Source organism: Marmota marmota, unplaced genomic scaffold (genome assembly GCF_001458135.2).
Source record: "Marmota marmota marmota unplaced genomic scaffold, marMar, whole genome shotgun sequence".
NCBI lineage: Eukaryota > Metazoa > Chordata > Mammalia > Rodentia > Sciuridae > Marmota > Marmota marmota.
Window position 1 is genome coordinate 39,049,031 of NW_025999842.1, and position 20,351 is coordinate 39,069,381.

Below are 20,351 nucleotides of genomic sequence, written 5' to 3' on the forward strand. Positions count from 1 at the left end.
AAAAAAAAAAAAAAAAAAAAAAAAAAAGAAGTCTTCTTGAGTATTAGACATTTACAATGCCAAATTCAGAATTAAATAAAATGATGCTGCTGAAAAGTGAAAAACCACATTTCACTAATCCTCATCTAAACAATGCAATAAACAAGTTGAATCAAACTTATCCTCAATAGTTCTGAGGTAGAGGAAAATAAAAAAATGAATGAAATAAGTAATACTAAACCAAGAAATCAAACACATTAATGAGATGGTCTCCTAATTAAGGTATAATTAAAAACACACACAAATATGGTGAGAGTAAGATACAGATAAAAGTACAAAATACACAGAAACACAAGCTTTATATATAACAATGCTAAGTTCTAAATTATCACTATTAGAACTCAATGACCAATAACATACTGAAATTAGCAGAAAAACTAAATTACCTAACATCAAATGTATTACTCAAATACAACTTAGTTGAAGATTATGGGAATGAACTTCAAAATACAATAAAGACCAATTGATTATCAAAGAAAAACGTATTAAAAGGCAAATAATTAAAATACAAACTTTTCTTCACAAAGTGATGTTGTCATTTTCTGTCTGAACACTGATGTTTTAAACTAGAAATTAACTAGGCAGCATGTGGAAGACTACTGAGATACTAGAAAAAAATGAAGACAAAAATTATTTCACAGTAAAACAGAAAAATGGAACAAGAAAAGATACAGAAATATATGTAGCACTGCTTACTGGTACTATTATTACCACTGTTTTATACCGCTTTCTACATGCCAGGCACTATTTTAAGCAATTTGAATTTATCATATGTAATTCTCCCAACAATTCTATTAGGAAAATAATGCAATTATCCTCCATTTTACAGATGAGTGATGGTGCCCCACCTCACACAACTAGTAAACATCAGGTAGTCAGACTCAAGTCTACATTGCTAACCACCATAACTTACAATTCTACCTATCAAAAATGGGATGGTAAATTTCCGAGGGTAAGACACAATCATTTCATTTAGATATTATGAGAAAGTATACACTATGAAAATTAATAGTATTCCCAGAAGCTTTGAACTGCCTCTTATATTATATAACTTAATAAAAACCTATTAAATCTTTTTTTTCAAAAAGGACACTAGAGAAAAAACATAATACAAGGAATGTACAGAAATAAAACAAGAAATTCACTCAGTATATCAATAACACCATAGGCAAATACCTATGTCATATTACTACAAAACTCAGAAATATATTTGCTATGTAAAAGGAGATCACATTGAATGGATTTCTTTCCCCTACTTAACCCTCATTGCTGCTTGCTATATAATGTATCTGATGCTATAAACTGAAGTTAAAATCTACTATGAAAAAACATTCTGAGATAAAGTGTATACCATCCAAAAAGCTGTAATAACTACAGCTTTTCTACACCTTCTTTGAACCAGAAAGCCCCAAAATGAAGTTATTAATAATTGTTATAATTTAACTACATTATAGGAAGACATATTAGTTTGTTAAATATTTTCAAAGTATATAGAGAATGCCTATTTTGCAACATACAAATATTTAACATAAATATTTGAATATTTTAAATAAAGTATTACAAAATATTTTACATAAAATATTAACTTTATAATAATGTATTGATATTAATGAATAGTAAAAAATATTAAAGTACAGATCTATAAAAATACTACAATCAGAGAATTCTAATTTTATAAAGTAATATCTTTGCTTCTTTTTTTTTTTAACAATTGATTTATTTTATTTATTTATTTTTATGTGATGCTGAGGATTAAACCCAGGGCCTCGCATGTGCTAAACGAGCACTCTACAGCTGAGCCACAATCCCAGCCCTGCTTTACTTCTTAAGTAGTGCATTATCACTGACTTCTCTCATGCCTGAAAAAATTACTTTACTAGAAGAAAGAGAAAAAAAAAATCATGAACCTATGAAAATGGAAAATTTCCTTAATTCAGCTGTTTCTAAAGGTAGTAATTTGTAGGTGTGAAGCCTATCATATATCTATATACAACCAAAAGTTTGAGAATTTCATAAGTCTATAACCCTACCTACTCTGCTTTATTTCCCACTTGAACATGCTTCATAAAATGTTAAGGAATATGAACTCGACCAGAAATATTTAAATCTCAGGAAAAGTAAAGCTGAAGAATAACGATCAACACCAAGAAGCAAAATGTGGGCTTCAAGATAAATCATCTACAACTGGGCCTCTTTCAAAGCATTATTATGGCAAGAGTCTAATCAAATACCAACACAGGGAAGCCCCAGGTGACTACTGAGTAAACTAAATGAAACAGTCTCCAACATGCTTCTATTAAATCGAGTAAAAGTAGAAAACAAGGTAATAATACAGGACCCAAATTCAGAGAAAGACTATAGTATAAAAAATTGTTATAATTTATCTACATTATAGGAAGACATATTAGTTTATGTTAAATATTTTTTAGGCATATAGAAAGTGCCTATTTTTTGCAACATATAAATATTAAGGATAAATATTTAAATATTTAAAATAAAATATTTAACATAAAATATTAACTTTATAAATAATAATGTATTTATATTCAACTAAAATAAACATTTGAAATAAAATTTAGCACCTTACCTGAGACCAAAGATATGTGATTGTTCATAGTTGAATAATGAACGAATCTTAGCTTCAGAATTCAAAATGATAAGTCTATCAATTATATCCTGGAAGACAGAAAGAATGAGATTATGTTGACTGAAACTATTCAAAGAAAATTACATTAATAAATATTCATTTAGATTTGTGGTTCTCAAATGTGACTTTATACTGGAATTCCCTGGGAAATTGTAACAAAGCAAAAACACAAATCATGGAAACTCTGGTCCCAACTCCAGAGGTCTGAATTACCTGGCTTGGGTCTATCTTGGGTACTAGAATTTGTGTTAGTTCCTAAAGTGAATCTGGTGCTCAATCAAAATGGAAAACCACCAATTTATATTGCATTTTGAAACCAGTGAACAATTTATATAGTTAAAATTGCCAAAAATGTGAACTACTTTGAAAAGCAAATACGAAATCTACAAATGTGAAGCATAAAAGGTGAATATAAATGTTCCTTATCTAATAACTGTTGGAACTTTTATTAATAATGATTCTCTGGCTCATGTTAATAAGTGGTTTCCAACACTGGTTAAACAATGGAATCACCTAGTGTTTTAGTAAGCTATTTCACTGCTGTGACTAAAGAACCCAACCAGCACAATTGTACAGGGAGTAAAAGTTTATTTGAGGGTTCACGGTTTCAGAGGTTCAATCCACAGACAGCAGGCTCCATTCTTAGGGGCTCAAGATGAGGCAGGATATCATGGCCAAAGACTGTGACAGAGGGAAGCAGCTCATATAATGATTAGAAGCAGAGAGAAGGGTCTCCACTTGCCAGATAAAAATACATACTCCAAAGCCACACCCACAATGAACCATTTCTCTCAGTCACACCTCACCTGCCTCCAGTTAGCACCCAGCTAATACCATGAGGGATTAATCCAATGATTAGGTTAAAGCTATAACCCAATCATTTCTCCTCCAAACTTTCTTGCGCTAATACATGAGATTTCGGGAAGACACCACATCTAAACCATAACACCCAAAGAACTTAAAAAAAAAAAAAAAAAAGTACATAAGATGCCAGGTTCTACCTAAGACCAACTGAGTAAGACACTATGCCTAGGCTCAAATTTTGACTTAATAGTCTCCAAAGTTCCCCAAGATATTCCAATGTATACCTAGGTCTCAAAACTGTTAAGTCAAGTGCAGAGAGACTCTCATGACCTACGTGCCACTTGTTGTCCCAAACACTGACAATTTTAGCCTACCACAAAATTTTGAACACTTTCTAAAAGCTTTTTCATATGCCCTGCTTTGGTGTATATCTTCAGATTTAGGCCTAAGAAATTTATTCACACAAACATTTGTCTCTTTCGTTGCTCATTTTCCCAACCAAGAAATCTGCTACCCTTCATTGAGTTCAAATTGAGGATATTTCTGTGATCAATATAGCAAAATAAGGAAGGTTTTGCGAGGAAGTAAAGTAAAATTTATTCAGGCCTTTCTGAATGATGATACAAAAACCATATCATCAAATAAATAAGAAGCAAATGAATGAGCTTGTGAGGAGAAGAAAATAATGGATAACTCAGTCACATTTAAAAAAATACTAATTAAAACATAGTCAAAACTGGATTTTGGGTAAACTTCCCTAGTAAAAATGTATACTTAACATATAGGAAGGCACTTACTATTGTACAATACTTTGTAGAAATTTGTAATTAATACTAAAGCAACATAAGAGTTTAAATCAATAATTACTAATGAACTACATAAAAATGAGAATACTGTGAATTTTAAAAGATGGGATCCAAACAGTATGACAGACACTGACCTATACAACTGAGATTCATATTCCCAGCCGCATAGTCATATTCTTATTATTTGCCCCTCTCCTCAAATCTCTCCACTCTGACTGCCCTGATTTAGCCATAGAATCAGAGTCACAGAACTCTCATTAACTCAACCAGACACCTGGATATTATTATGTAAGATTTAATGGCAAAACTTGTTGCTATGTAGTTCTTCAAATAAGTAGATATTTTTACTAATTAAGAATTACTGTAATTTTTATGAAATGATCAATTATCATCACTATGTTTACCATAGCTAATCTTCACAGAACAATTGAGAACTGATTGTAAATCATGTGTGTCACTAACCTTTTCTACCTGAGGAAAGGCTGCCAGTTAATTTTATGAAAAGTAGTTCCCAAAAGGATTATCATAGATTTGTCTTCATTAGTGGGGTACTAGTATAGGTAGCTGAAATTTCCACAGCTATTTGAACACAAAACTAAGTTCAGACAATTTGATAGCTGGTAACCCCTTGTAACTCTAGGTTCTGGTTATGAACCTAAGTACTAGATACTGTAAGAATAAAAATGATCCAAAGAGACTGTATCTCCAACAAGCTAATGGAAGAGTAGATTGCAGCAATCTATCAATGATAATGCATTTCCAGAGAACAAATGTTACAGTAAATAATTTCTGCTTCGAAGAGGATTACATTGATGTATCACCACTTAGGGAAGAAAACTAAACTCCTGGGAAGCCTGTCTTATGGAGAGCTTCAGTTTCTAAGTACCATAACGTGTGTCAGGAAAGGAAGCAGCTTCCTAAATCAAGAAACAGCTTCCCAGCAATAGGCTAATGAAAGTAAGGCCTGGGACTTGCAAATAGTAATCGGAAACTATCGCTTTTTAAAAGTATCATCAAGCCTGAGAATATGCTCAGTAATATGGCAGGTCAGACTGAGACCAAGCCTAGAAAAACAAATAGAATTCTATATTAATAGATATATATCTATTTATATAGAATGCCTACTCAATTTACAGTGGTCACAAAGGCCATATTTGTACTGACTTCCTTTACTTAGGAAACAGGCAAGTGAAAGGTGAGGAGTAGGTCAATAACAATTCCCCTATAATTCTTGCACCTGCTCTTCTATGAGTGGCATATCATTGGTAAGCCTATGAATAAAATTAAACCAGTCAAAGCCCTTCCTTGGGATTGTTTTAAAGTGGGAAAGTAGAGGAAAACGCCACACTCCTGTTTGAGTTATAGTGAGTTACATAGTGACACTACTCCCAAAAAGTTTTTTCTGTGTCCTAACCCCCAGAACCTATGAATGTTAGCCAATTCAAAAAAGGGGGATCTTTGCAGAGATAATTAAGATTCTTAAAATAAGATCATTATGGATTATCTTTGAAAACTTAAATCCAAGACAACTGTCTTTATTAAAAAAAAGCACAGGTGGCACACTTTAGACAGATTTATGGCCACATAACATGGAGGCAGAAAGTAGAGTTGAGCAGCAACAAGACATGAAATGTCTAGAAAAGTCATAGGTCAAAGAGACAAATAAGAATTCTTCCCTGGAGCCTTGGGAGGGAGTATAGCTTTGCTGACACCTTGATGACTTCTGGCCTCCAGACCTCTTCCACCATGATGTTCTGCCTTTGCCTTGAGCCTTGAGGAATGAACTCAGCCTTCTATAGAGTTAGACTACTAAAACTGTGATCCCCTAAATAAACTTTTTATCCTCTAATTGTTCTTGTCAGGTCTTATGGTCACAGTGGCAATAAAGCTGACTAAAGCCCTATCTAACACACCACCATGTCCTTATGCCACTATCAAAGACCTGAAAACTGTGATAGTAACTAAAAATCAATATAAAATTATACATGTTTTAGGGGAACTTGATGTCATTTACCTTTAACTTACTAAAGTACAATGTGAAAGCTATTCACAGGGGCTAGAATTTCACAGGATAGTGGATCTAAATACATGAAAAGATAAGGCATACTGTTCTTAAGATCTAAAAAATTTCTTAAAAATTGGGAAGAAAAAGAGCAACACAAACAGAAAAACAGGCCAAAAAATGAAAAATTTACAGAAAGAAAATGTCAATGGCCATAAACACAGGAAAAGAGCCAGGTGTGGGGGTTCATGCCTGTAATCCCAGCAACTCAGGAGGCTAACGAAGAAGGATTACAAGTTCACAGCCAGCAATTTAACAAGATTCGCAGCAATTTAGTGAGACCCTGTCTCAAAATAAAAAATAAAAAGACTAAGAACACACCTCAGTGGTAAAGCACCCTTGGTTCAATCCCTAGTACAAAAATAAATAAATAAATGCAAATAAACACAAGAAAAAATATTCTGTTAATAACAAGAAAAATATAATTGTTGTATTACCTGTCAAATAAATACCTTCTGACCAACCACTGAGCCACATTACCAGTCCATTTTTTCTTGTTTTATTTTGTTTTTGTTTTTTGTTTTTAATTTTGAGACTGTGTCTCACTAAATTGGTTAAGGCCTTGTTAAACTGCTTAGGGCTTTGCTGAGGCTGACTTTGAACTTGGCATCCTCCTGCCTCAGAGTCCTGAGAGGCTGGGATTACAAGTGTGTACCACTGCAGCCAACAACCACATAATCTTCTTAAACAGCCTACAAAGATGAAGGTACTATACTGTACTGATTGGACAAAATGATTATTCCCAGTGAATGGAAATCCAGCAATGTATGGTATATAATACATATGAATTTACTTTTTAATCTAGTAATCATGCTTCTGGAAACACTGCCCCAAGATACTATGGTAGGCAGAATTCTAAGACAGATTCCAAGATTCTAAGGTTTTAAACACAAAAAAACTAATGTAAAGGGAATTTTGTTGATGTAACTAATGTCCTTAATCAATTGACTTTGATATGGGAGATTACCTAGGAAGGCCCAATTCTAATCACATGAGCAACCTGGTCACAAAATAGGAATTCTGAGAGATTCCAAGAATGAGAGAGATGTGATATAAGGCGAGTTTTCCTATAATGAAATGGAAAGGGCCACAGAACAAAGGCCTGAGATATGCCTCTAGAAAATAAGAGAAACCCCTGGCAGACAGAGTTAATACCAGACACTTAAACCCTCCTGCATCCACTGACTGAATTCTGCCACAATAATAATAGTTAGGAAGTAAATGTTTGCTCAGAGCCTCTATAGGAGTACTTGGCCTTGCCAACAACTTGATTTTAGCCTTGTAATACTCTAAGCAGAAAACTCAGGCAATTTGTACTGGACTTCTGACTTAGAAAACTATGTGCTAATAAATGGGTGTTTGTTTTAAATTGTTAAGTTTGTTAGGAATTTGTTGTACAGGAATAGAAAAGATACAGACACACTTATAAATATAAGCCAGACTAATAATTTTGACATCATTCCTATTAGCAAAACAATGGAAAAAAACCAAGTGTCCACCAATAGGAGACTGGATAAATAAAATATAGCACATCTACACAATAAAGTATTATGTGACTTTTACAGGGGAAAATGGATAAAGAAGAGTTCTAGTTTCTGCTAAGAAATAATCCAAGATATGTAATTATGAGAAAAATGTAAAGGGCAGGTCAGTGTTTACAGTATGTATTCTTCTGCTTAAAAAAAACTTAGAGGGAAATAAAACATATTTTTTAAAAGGACATTAGAAAAAAATAGACCAAAAAACAAATTTGTTACCTATAAAGAATAGCCATGCTCTTTATTTGTGCTGTCCAATATGGTGGCCACTAGCCTATTATATCAGGCAGAGAGCAGGTATTTGAAAATTTGAAATGTGGGTAGCACTTAAAAATAATGATTTTTTATTTTATATAATTTTTATTATTTGAATTTGAATAGAAACTGGGCTAGTAGGTATGGTATTAAAGATCAACGTCTACAAGGGGAAGAGGAGGGAGGATTAATACAGAAGCATATTATATACATGTACCTACTTATATATTGAAATTGCATAATGGTTTTTCATAATTTGGTATCTTATTTTAACTATGGCAAGAAAAAAAGAAGTAAAAACTTCTTTAATTCTAAAACATTCTAAAACAAACCTATTAATTTAGTGGTAAATCAGGCAAAGCAGAGACTTAGAGGCTAACATGGTAGAGGTTAATTTACATCAAATGATTTTTAAATCATGGTATTTTATTTATAAAACCCCAAAGCATATGCTAAGGACAAAGGAATGAAATATGCATTTGTTGACTGTATTTTGTTTTGAAACTATTGCATGTACATTTTACCATACAGCAAATAAATATTTTTGTCCATGTAATAAAAAGCTTAAGAATTAAGACTGTTCATGAAAAAACAAAGACAAGTAAATAAAAAATATCAATACGAATTACTAATTTTTATCTCAATAATGAAAACAAAACAATCTGCTATTTCCCTTCTCTATCTACTGAAATGCACAGAAATAAGGTCAACTCTTAACCATGATGCCTAGAGAAGTTTTTAAGTAACAATTTCTGCCAAAAAGAAAAAAAAGTCTTTGAAGATGGATGATTCTATACCTGAGACACAAAATGTACAAAAAGAGTCTAGAACATTGTACATAAGAAAGCAATATATTGAACAGTTGGATATGTGCAAATATTCAAAATACTCAACAGCAAAGAAGGAATATCTAAATCAAAAGCAAAAAAAAAGACTGCACTGGATCAAACATATACATAGATAAACCAGAAGTTCATAATAATAACACTAAAGCCTCCTTTTTAGAGATAACTATAGCACCAATCATTACTCTGAAAATTAACAAACAGTCAAGAAGTTATTCTGTCTTCCAGAAATAACTGCATTTCAGGGTTACCTTTACTAAACCTTTTGTTAAAGAATTTTATTTAAATTTAAAAAAAGAATTAGAATCACCACTTCACACCTGCTAATGAAGCAATGAATCAGTAAAACACAAAAAGAACAAACCAGTTTCTCCAATAAATCAATAGTGTGGAAACAAAAAGGGAGGGAAAGCTGTTTAGAATAAGAGAAATTTAGAAGACAAGAAGACTGAGTATACATATGGTCCTTGTTTAGATCATGACTTAACCAACTGTAAAAAAAAAAAAATAACTTTAAGACAATGACAGAAGCTTCTATATGGATTACATATTAGATACTATCAAGAGATTATAGCCAGTATTTTGAGATGATAATGCCATTAGGATTTATGGTGGTAATTCAAATCAAAGTAAAAACAAAAAGGTCCTTATCAGTGACACATACTAAATTATTTACTGGCAAACTGACATTATGCATGGAATACCTAATTCAGGAGACAAAACCAGAAGTAAAAAGGAAGAAACTGGAAAAGAGGCAGAATTTTCATAAAAACTAAAATTTAGTGATAAGTATACGAGTTCATTATACTGTTTTTTTTTTTAATGCAAGCTTGAAAATGCCCACAATAGAAAGGAAATAGCCTCCATGTGTGCACAAATGCATACACATACACACACACACTCACACACATACAACCAGACTACATCCGGTTTCCACACTACTTCTGCTTAGTATGCGGATAACTTATAAGCTGAGACTGAAAGAAAAGTCAGTTAGGGTCTCACTTAAGTACTCTAGAAAAGAAATGGGGGTCTGAACTAAGGTGGTCTTAATAGGAATGGGGAAAAAAGGTATTGGAAAGATGAAGTTTATGAAGATGGTGATTTATTGCATTTATAGAGGAAAGTCAGCAACAACTTCCAGGTTTCTCACTTGTTTAATTGTATACATGATGGTGTCATATACTAATATAAGAAAACAGAAAATGGAATTGATTTAGGAAAGAAAAACACTACATTCTGTTGTAGAAATCATTAAGCCCAAGAGTCCAATGAATTTTCCAGATGCCCATTATCTAGGGGAATCAAAGTACAGATCTAGGAGGAAAGTTATAGATAAAAGTCATAGAGTTGTCAATATTCAAGTGAAGCCATGAAACTCAATGAAATCATTCTAGAGGATATGTGACAAACAGAAGAAGAGAAGTACAGAAAAGACCAGAAAAAGTGGGAGAAGTAGAAGTAAACATTGCCATATCCAGGGGAGAGGAGAATGACAATAAGGAGTGAATAAAATATATTAAATGATGCAAAGTAGTAAATTGAGTTAAAGGAATGGGGAGTTTCCCTGGGATTAGGGAATTAAATATTTATTGATTTTTGGCAGAAATATTTCAGTTAGGCAGTCAGACAAGATGCCAGATTATGGCTTCTTCAATCCATAGAAGAGAAAAAAGTACCAACTTCAAGTACAAATGATTTTTCAGGAAAGAAAGCAAACCACAGGGTGGTAACTATAAGAAGATAAAGATCAAGGGAGTTGTTACTTTTAGTTGGAAAATCTATATGCATTTAAAAGATGATGGAAAGCAATGATTTTTCTACAGTGTTGAAACATAGTGCTTTTGGGAGCAGTGAAGTAATAAAACTATTTTCAGTTAAATTTCTTAAGGCTAAATAGAAGACAAATCCTTCCATAAGTGCAAAGATAAATTTGAATATACACTAAATAAGAAAATAAACATTCACGCCATTGTTCTACATTAAATAAGAAAACTCATGGATACCTGTTTCCTTAATCAATTTCTTTAAAGCCAATAATATTGAGAATAATTATTTTAATAACTGTTTACAGGATGTCTATCTCTGCTAGATTCTATTGACAATATATCCCTCTTTCCTTCAATTACTCCAATGCTGTGATAGAGACCAGTATATAAATGGCTAACTATATAAACTACTTAAGAGGCATCAAGAGATAAAATTTAAGCATAAGAGGAAACTGGAAAACTTCAAGAAAATAACAGGAGCTAGATAAAACTTTAATGATACAAGTGTCTGTTTCATTTCACATAAGTTATAAAAAAATTTCCCTAAAAAAGTTTTTTAAAGTTCAAATATTTAGGATTAGTAAAGGTTAAGAGTATTCAAAAGAACAAAACTGTGTTTAAAATATGGGACAAAATGATTAGAAAAAAAGTATTAATTAATAATGGAATTTCAGTATCAAATAATAATTTATCCATGTTTATATGCATATATTTACATTTATGTGTTTAATTCATAAATGTACCCCAAAGATAAATATACTTTAAAGATTAAATTAACTTTATGAGTATAAAACAAGTCTCAAATTAAATAAATATGTATATACTGCCCTCATGGGGCAATAATATGTAGTCCATTAAAATATAAGTAGAAAATGCATTGGACTCCTTGGATATAATTTATTCCTAATTATCCTAGCCAATGAAGGAGCAGTACTGTATGACTAATATCATAATGAATCATCTAAAACTCATTTCTACATAGATTTCTGCTTAGATTAAATCACTTTCCTGGTAGAGGAGAAACAGCCCTGTATTCTGATGCAGTAAAGTGGCCTGGATTAGATCTCTACTCATGATAATTAAAAAATGTATAATCCTTGGTTATAAATAATCAAATTAGCCTTTAAATGCCATAAACAGTGGTTTATTTTTTTTCTTCTTTTTTGGCCAAATCACAATTAAAAGAAAGTGACTTACAATTACACATGTTGGGACTTCACGAAGAGAATATTCCACTTTGTTGGGAAGCTCTTGATTGCCTACGAGCTCATATACAGCAGGATAGGATAACAAGTTTACCAGTGCTAGGAAAGACTTACAGAGAGGGGAGAAAAGAGTCATTTGAATGGTTCTCTTGTTTTTTCCAACAATATCCAAGTAAAGAGTCAAATGTTATATTTGTTTCATTATGAAGGCTAATTTTTTAAAAAAATTAATTAATCTACATCAACATAGCACACTTATATATAAGCACAAAACATTTAATAATCTAGCATTGAAGATGCATAATACTACAACTATTACAGAACATATAGAAGAGTTAGAAAACATTTTAAAATGTTATACATCTCTTAAAAATTTCGTTCTAACAAAAAAATGAAATTACCCATGTCTGTCATTCTTCATATTACTATATCTGATAGTCAAGAAAATAAGAATTAGAAACTCTAGGCAAGACAATACACCCTGTATTTTCTTGCCCTCATTCATAAGATCATCTTTTAATACATCCACTAGAAATCCAACTAGTCTATACATTGTAGTTAATTTTAAAAAGTCATGGCTTTTCCTATCAAAACAACCTCATTTTTCTAGTACAATCTTACCAAGATGAACCATGAAACTTTTTTTAATGTTTATTTTTTAGTTATAGTTGGACACAATACCTTTATTTCACTTATTTATTTTTATGTGGTACTTAGGCTTGAACCCAGGGTCTCGCATGTGCGAGGCGAGCGCTCTACAGCTGAGCCACAACCCCAGCCGCTCCATGAAACTTTTAAGCTCCTCACTTTGTTTAATCCACTTAAAAGCAAATAAGAGTATTTTTCAGGCAAATTTCATTCTTTGGCTTCCCAACTCAAAAGCATACAGTCAGTGATTGTCCATCCCCAACACCAAGGTTAAACTCCTCAGTTTGACATTCAAAAGGCACTTTACCCAGTAATTGACATCTTTCTTCTCTTCCATCTCAAAATCCTCATTCCATTACTCCCCAGCTTGAAGTCAACACTTCAATCAAATATGCCTTCAGCCTCCTCTTAACTGAATGCCACCTCAAAATACTTTTTTTACTCATACTAACAAGTTCCTCCTACCACTTCACTTAGTTTTCAAGGTTCTCACTATATCTTGTCCTAAGACTTTCCAATTAACTCCATCTACTTCTAGAAGTTTCTTTACTTTGTCAATACTCACATCTTTGGCTTGTATAATATTAATCGTATTTATTTGTAGTTATTAAGTGTTCTACTTAATAGTTAACATTTTTAAACAATTTCCACTAAACTTAGAAAATTAAAAAGAACACAACTCAATGTCTCACCTAATACCTGTAAAACTTAAGTTACCAAATAAATGGCTGGAACAAAGACACATACTCAGAAGAGTGATGGCAGAACTACTCCATAATTTCTTATTTTCAGGTTAAAATTACTCATTGCAAAACATAATATAATCTTTTATTTAACAGTATAACCATTCCACAGTCTTGTTTTAAAACCTGGAAAGAAGAGTTTATTTTATATCTCTTCCCTTATACTAAATGCAATGTTACTTAACAAATAATGGTGCTTATATGGTGAATGTATTCAGTTCTAAAGGGATTAAAACAAATACTATTTCTGAATAAAATATGAATTCACACTAAAATTTTTTTAAGTATCCATATTTTTCCCAATAATGTAATATTCCTTAAAATAAAGATGGAACTTCTAAGCAACATGGAAAAAAACATAATCTATGACTTAAAGTATCTGGATAGCTATAAAATTGTCAACATAAAAACTTAGTTGTCATTTAAAGTTAGTTTACTACTCTAAAAGTATGCACTAAAGAAAAAGCTGATTATCAAGGAAAGAATGTTTAGGGATTACGTGTATTAAACACATATAAAATCAATTTGCAAGGAATCTAAAGGGTTCATGGCCTTAGGAAACCACTACATAAATTAATCACCAGGTATTGACTAGAAAGATGATTAATGAAACAGATTTCAAAACAGCTTGACTTTAATTCAACTCAATGTTATCATGAAAATATAAACTAAAAGAACAACCTAAAATGCTTTATAATTTGGATATGCAAACATTTCATATTGTTCTTAATATGAATCCAGCAATATTTAGATACTATTATAAATAAATATTTTTAAGTTTAAAAATGGCTTTTCTAACTATAACAATAACGTATCACAAAAAAACTTTTAGTAAATGTCCATTGTGATAGAACAAGCCATACAGTTTTTATATAACACGTGTATCATAATACATTAAGGGTTTCTGTATTATTTATATATGAACAACTCCATCTGTATTTAGAGAACCCTCTTCTCTTAAGAAATGAAACAATTTGGACCACATATATAATTATGTTAATTTCTGATATTCTAAACAAATTGACAAAAATAATTCAATAAATTTATTTAAACCAAAATAACCTTAACAGAATTTTAAAGAGATTCGAGAAGACTTCAGCAGCTTATCTCTAGAAGAAACAAATCCATTTCTTACATGCTAAGCATTTTTAAAAACAAAAGCATACTGCAAAACTGGTATATATTAAGCAGTTCTACAACTAAAACTTTTACAATTACATTAGTTTCCCACAAAAATACATTAAAAAGTACTGCTAGTGTCAGACATTAATTAGCTTAAAATTTGTATTAGCTTAAAACAGAAATCTACTCATGACTGTTTTGAAGAAATGAATATGTTCTGTACAATAATAAGGAAACAAATGGGAGGTCAAATACTTAATACAGTTTAAGACTAAAACATAAAAGTAATCATGTAAAGCCACAAATTTTCCTTGCATTAAAAATATTTCAGGGTGATTTGATCGTCTATTCACTTATTTATTCATTCAGAATACTTTTACTCCAGAAGATTATCACTAGTTATGCAAGATGCTAATAATAAAACATATGAGTAAACGAATACTCCTTGTCCTCAAGGACTCACAGTGTAGTGTAGGACAAATACACTGTCAGATCATTTCAATCAGTGTCTTAAACAGCCCTATGGTACTGTACAACAGAGAGGGGTGGTGGGTTATCAGGAGGATGACACTGCATAGCAAAGTAAAGAGAGGTGAGAAAGATGGCTACAGAGGGAGTAGGCTGGCTCCAGAGATGTGGCTATTTAATTATCTTTATCCTCTATGAAAAGAGGAACTAACAACTGTTTTCAGAAAAGAAGTGAAAAGTATGTTTTACTTTTTGGATAGAAAGTTCTAAAGGAAATGATTTTGATAGTACTCAGAAAGTGGCTCAAAGAGGTAATTTCAAGGCTAGGGGGTGTAACTCCATGGTAGAGCATATGTTTAACATGCATGAGGCCCTTAGGCCAGTACAAAAATAAAATAATAATAATCTCAGAAGAAAAGAAGTGAGAGTGTAACAAGAGTACAATTCATGCTTTCCTGCATGAACCTAATGCACCACCACTGGTACAGTGGTTCAGTTCAGTTATATGTATCTTTAAAGAAATTTGCCATCTTTAATTGTTAAACTAAGGGCATAAATGCTACTTTTCACTTATTGGTCTTTTACATCTGTGGGATCTTCATTCACACCAATTTCATTATTAATACTCAAAATTTTGGATCTTTCCCTGATTAATCTAGTGAGGATTTATTTCAAAGAACTGACTTTTGGCTTTGTTACAGTCTCTAGTTTGTCTTTGTTCTGTTTCATTGATTTCTGCTCTAATCTTTATTACTGCTTTCTGCTTTTGCTTTGGGGATACTTGTTCTTTTTCTAGCTTCCTTGAGTAGAGACTTCAGTCATTAATTTTAGATCTTTCTTATTTTCTAATATAAATATTAAAGCTAAAAATATCACTCTTAACACCTACATCCAAAAATTTTGATACACTAAATTTCCATCCAGTTTGAAATATTTCCCAGTGTCCTTAGTAACTTTCACTATGACGGCCTGTTATTCAGAAGTATGATGTTTAATTTCCAATTTTTCTAGTTTCTAGTTTCTGACTTTTTATAATTCTATTATTGTCACAGAATGTACTTTTTATTATTCCAACCATCTTAATTTAGACTTCCATTTAGCTCATGAACAACTGAATCTTTCTTTTCCCCCTCTCTGATCTCACATTTTATCATTTCTATTAGCTTAAGTTCACTCTTTCTTCTGCCATATTTAAATCTTCTGTTAAATGCACCTGAAAATTTTTGTTTCACACAAGATTTTTAGTTTAATAATTTCTATCTGGCTCTTTTATATAGTTGTTGTTTATCAGTGATTTCTACTTCATTCATTCATTGTATGCATATTTTCCTTCATATTCCATTTCTAATAAATGCTAAAAATCTTTGTAAAATAATTACAAACTCTTCATTTCACCATTATGTCTTAGTTGCTTTTTATTTTAAGTATAAGTCATATTTTCCTTTTCCTTCAAACATCTAATAATTTGGGGTTGTATCTCAGACATCATGTGAATATATTAAATTCATTACACAGATTCTGGATTGGTTAAATTCCCTAAAGAAAATGTAGGTTTTTTAAATTTGTTGTTTCGTTTTGTTTTAACTTAGCAGTTAATGTTGGCTGGACTCAACCTCTAAACTCTTACATCTTTGGTAGGCATGATCTGCAATCTCTACAAAATTAGAAATTCACGCTTACTTTAAAGTATAGGGGTTAGCCTGTGTTTAATTCATTTTTTAAGGGTTAGGCTACATATCTCAGAAAGAAAATATATGTACAGAGTTTGACGTGGCATCTACATGGCATAATCTTTCCCAGGGAACCACCTCCATTTCCCAGCTGCTTTGTAGGGCTAAAATGTGTATTCTGGTTCTTTAGGGGTTTTAGTCTATATTTCTATCTATGGAGTATCAACTGGTATTTGTCCTCAAGCAAAAATCTGATAAATCCAGAGAGTCAAGTAGTACCATCCATACACTGACTCTCTTTCATTTTCTGCCTATTTATTCATCACTGCAATACTTTTAACCATTCTATTTTAAATTATTTTTTCCAGAATTTATAGTTTTTACAGAAGTGAAATAGTCTACCAGTCTAGAAAGAGGGATTTCTGAAATGTTGGGTTTTTCTTTTTTTATATATCTAATTTTGTGACAACCTTTGGAAAAAATAATCTACATTCCCATAAAGTCAATTTAGGAATCATCTTCATCTAAATAAAATGAATATGTTAATGTAAAAAAGTCATTTAATTATACAGAACACTACATGGGTGTTAAATTTTTTTTCTGCCACATTATTCTAAATGATAGCATCTTCTCTCTGCCCACCAAATAATAATGACAAATAATCATGAAAATGTTTTATTATATTCAAGCCTATGGCCAAAAAGCTTCTTGGATTTTTGTTTTCATTACTTGGATTTTGTTTGTTTGGGGATCTGTTTCTTCATAACATGACTGGTGCATTATTACTCCTTTTAAGGGAAAGAACTCTAATAAAAATAATATAAAAAAAGCAAGTTGAAAATGTTATTACCAAGAAATATTGGTATTTCTATTTTTCACTAAATTTATTTTGAAAAAATGAAAAAAAAAATAGATATGAAAAAGAAAGGAAGACATATTAGGGAAGTATTCTGATTACAACTAAACATAGATTAAGCCTGAATGAAGTCATTTCTGTAAGATACATTTCAAATATGTATATTATTTGTTCAATAACTTCTTACCTTTTGACAGCTTCGGTCAATAGGATCCACTGGAGTAGATCTGGGATGGGTTACCCTAACATCATCTCTTCCACATTCCAGAGTGGACCATAATTCAGTTATAAGTGCACTAATAAACCCTAGGAAGAATTATTAATTCATGTCATATTTATAGTATAATATTTCCTATGGAAGAAAGATAATCATCTCTGTGAAAGACCGGTCCACTCTCACAGAAGATACATACTTGCTTATTCTATAAGAAATAATCTCCACTCTTGATAAAAATGATATCTGCTATTGTCAGTATATTTTTATGACACCAACACCATAAAAATCTTCAATGAAAAAATTCTGAAAAACTATTTTTCTAAATGACTGCTGAATCTGAGTTAAAGCTTTCATCCTTAGCCAATAACAGCTCTGTTTTTCTTTTTAAAAATTATAAGATTTATACTTTCCTCTGAAAGGCTGTGTGCTTTGGTATGAAGGGAGAGAAAAGAATGTATAAGGAAACAGGGTAGGCATCAAAAGAACATAAGTATGTTTTTTGGCAATTTCAATTCCAAAATTAGAAAAAGTTTGCATTTCATATAACTTTTGCTTCAATACAGACATGGCACCAGAAAAGAGAAAGAGAAAAAGAAAGAGAGAAAGGGGGGATCCTTTCATCGTGACAAAATATAAACCCCAAAAGCACTCCCCCAATGACCTACATACTCCAGCCACACCCCACCTGCTTTCAGCTACCACTCAGTTAATCCCTATCAAGGGATTAATGCACTGATTAAGTTAAGTCCTTCATAACACATAATTTCATCTCTAAACCTTCTTGCATGTCTCACACATAAACTTTTGAGGGACACCAAACCATATTGCTATGGTTTAGACATGTGGCATCCTCCACATATCTAAATCATGCGGCTACGATTTAGATATGTGGTATCTCCAAAAAGTTAAATGATAGGAGGTGTGGTGTGGCTGGAGCAGGTAGATCATCAAGGGCATGCCTTTGGATTTTATATTTTGTCATAATGAAGGAAACTCCCTCTCCCTTTCCCCCTTTTCTCACCCCTTCCTGGTGCCATGCACCCAGTTGCTTTTCTCTGCAACTTTTTTCCACCATGATGTCCTGCCTTACTGCAGGCCCTGAGGAACAGAATCAGTCATCTATGGACTGACAGCTCTGAAACCATGAACCCCAAAATAAACATTTCTTCCTCTAATTGTTCTTGTTGGGTCTTTTGGTCACAGCAAAAGTTAAACAGTCTTTAAATACTTCTCATGTCTAATACTATATAACTAAATGAAAATGAATGCTAAACTTGATTATTGAATTCCTCCATGAAAAATCAAATCATACAGAAAAAGTAAAAACATCTAATTATAATCTCAGTAAGCTCATAATATTTGAATAGTAAGAGTATTCTCCTATAACAGAAAAATGCAGGCTCTTAAAACAAAAATACAAGGGTTAAAATTTTAAATCCGCCAGTTAATGCTTGCCTACCATGTATGGGGCACTGGGTTCAATCCTCACAATCCTCAGCACCACATAAAAATAAACAGAATAAAGACATTCTGTCCGTCTATAACCACAAATAAATAAATATTTTTTTAAAGCTTGATAATTTGATGATACAAGGTTCAGAAGCTATAATGGCTTGACCAACAATAAGATTAGAAATTGAATCTAGACTTCAAATGCTTCAATTAATTTGCTTTTATGTACTATATACCACATGAATTTTATTCTAAGAAGAAAACACACGTAGTTCAGTTTAGGATACTTATTGTCCAAAAACATGTTTCATTATACAAGTAGCACAAATTACTTCAGCCAAAAAAATAAATTAAAATGTACCATAAGAAATATATATTCATTTAAGGAGAGATTCAATAGTGATCACTGATGTCATGAATCATCAACTCTAAGATTTAAAAATGCAATCAGTATCTCTATTAGGAATTATACCTTATTCAGTGCTCAGAGTAAACCTTAACATATGACACATTAAGTTCCCAGTGTTTTAACTTCTTACAAATCCAACTGATATTGAATAATACTGATTGTAAACTCCAAAGTTAGTGTGTGGGCTGAGTGATTAGAAATGCTTTCAAAGGGGGAAGAAAAGGCATAAGGAAATGGTATGTATGTATGATAGTCATTATAAATAAATGTGAATTTGGACATACATATAAGCCACTGAAAATGAGCCTTAGAGAATCTTGTCAGATGGGACTGTATCCAAAAGAGGATGATATCCTGGCTCATAAAATGATGACAGATTCTTAAAGCATCAAGTATATTTCAGTTTAGTTCATTATATATCATTGCTTTAAAAAAAACGTACAAGGATGTATACATTTCATACAAAAAAAATTCTCAGTGGAATTTCATTAAAAAAGGAAATACAATAAGGAAATCCTGTAAGTTCAATATAAGTCTTAACTTGGATAAAAGAACTTATGAGTAAATATCCTGATATTTGATCATACCAGTTAAATTTTCAGTTTTCTTGCTCATTCTAAATAACTATACTTTTAATTAAAACAAAACACTTACCTGAATTTTGTAGTGCTACTGCACCTGCTGCTGTTGATGCCACTTGTGTAACCAAAACTCCATAGCCAAACTTTTTCTGCCTACTTATCTAACAAGTAAATAAGACAGCAATAAGATGCAAAAAAAAAAAAAAAAAAATCAT

General features: G+C 31.8%; 1 protein-coding gene across 1 annotated transcript in view; it reads right to left on the bottom strand.

The window, feature by feature from the left end:
* Positions 1-20,351, bottom strand: part of Tbc1d32 (TBC1 domain family member 32) — a 185,562-nt gene that overhangs the window by 87,693 nt on the left and 77,518 nt on the right. The window contains exons 18-21 of the mRNA XM_048800402.1: positions 20,210-20,297; positions 17,665-17,783; positions 11,963-12,079; positions 2,627-2,715 (exon numbers count right to left, since the gene is read on the bottom strand). Coding sequence (XP_048656359.1) covers positions 2,627-2,715; positions 11,963-12,079; positions 17,665-17,783; positions 20,210-20,297 — 413 coding nt within the window. The remainder of the gene's footprint in view (positions 1-2,626; positions 2,716-11,962; positions 12,080-17,664; positions 17,784-20,209; positions 20,298-20,351) is intronic.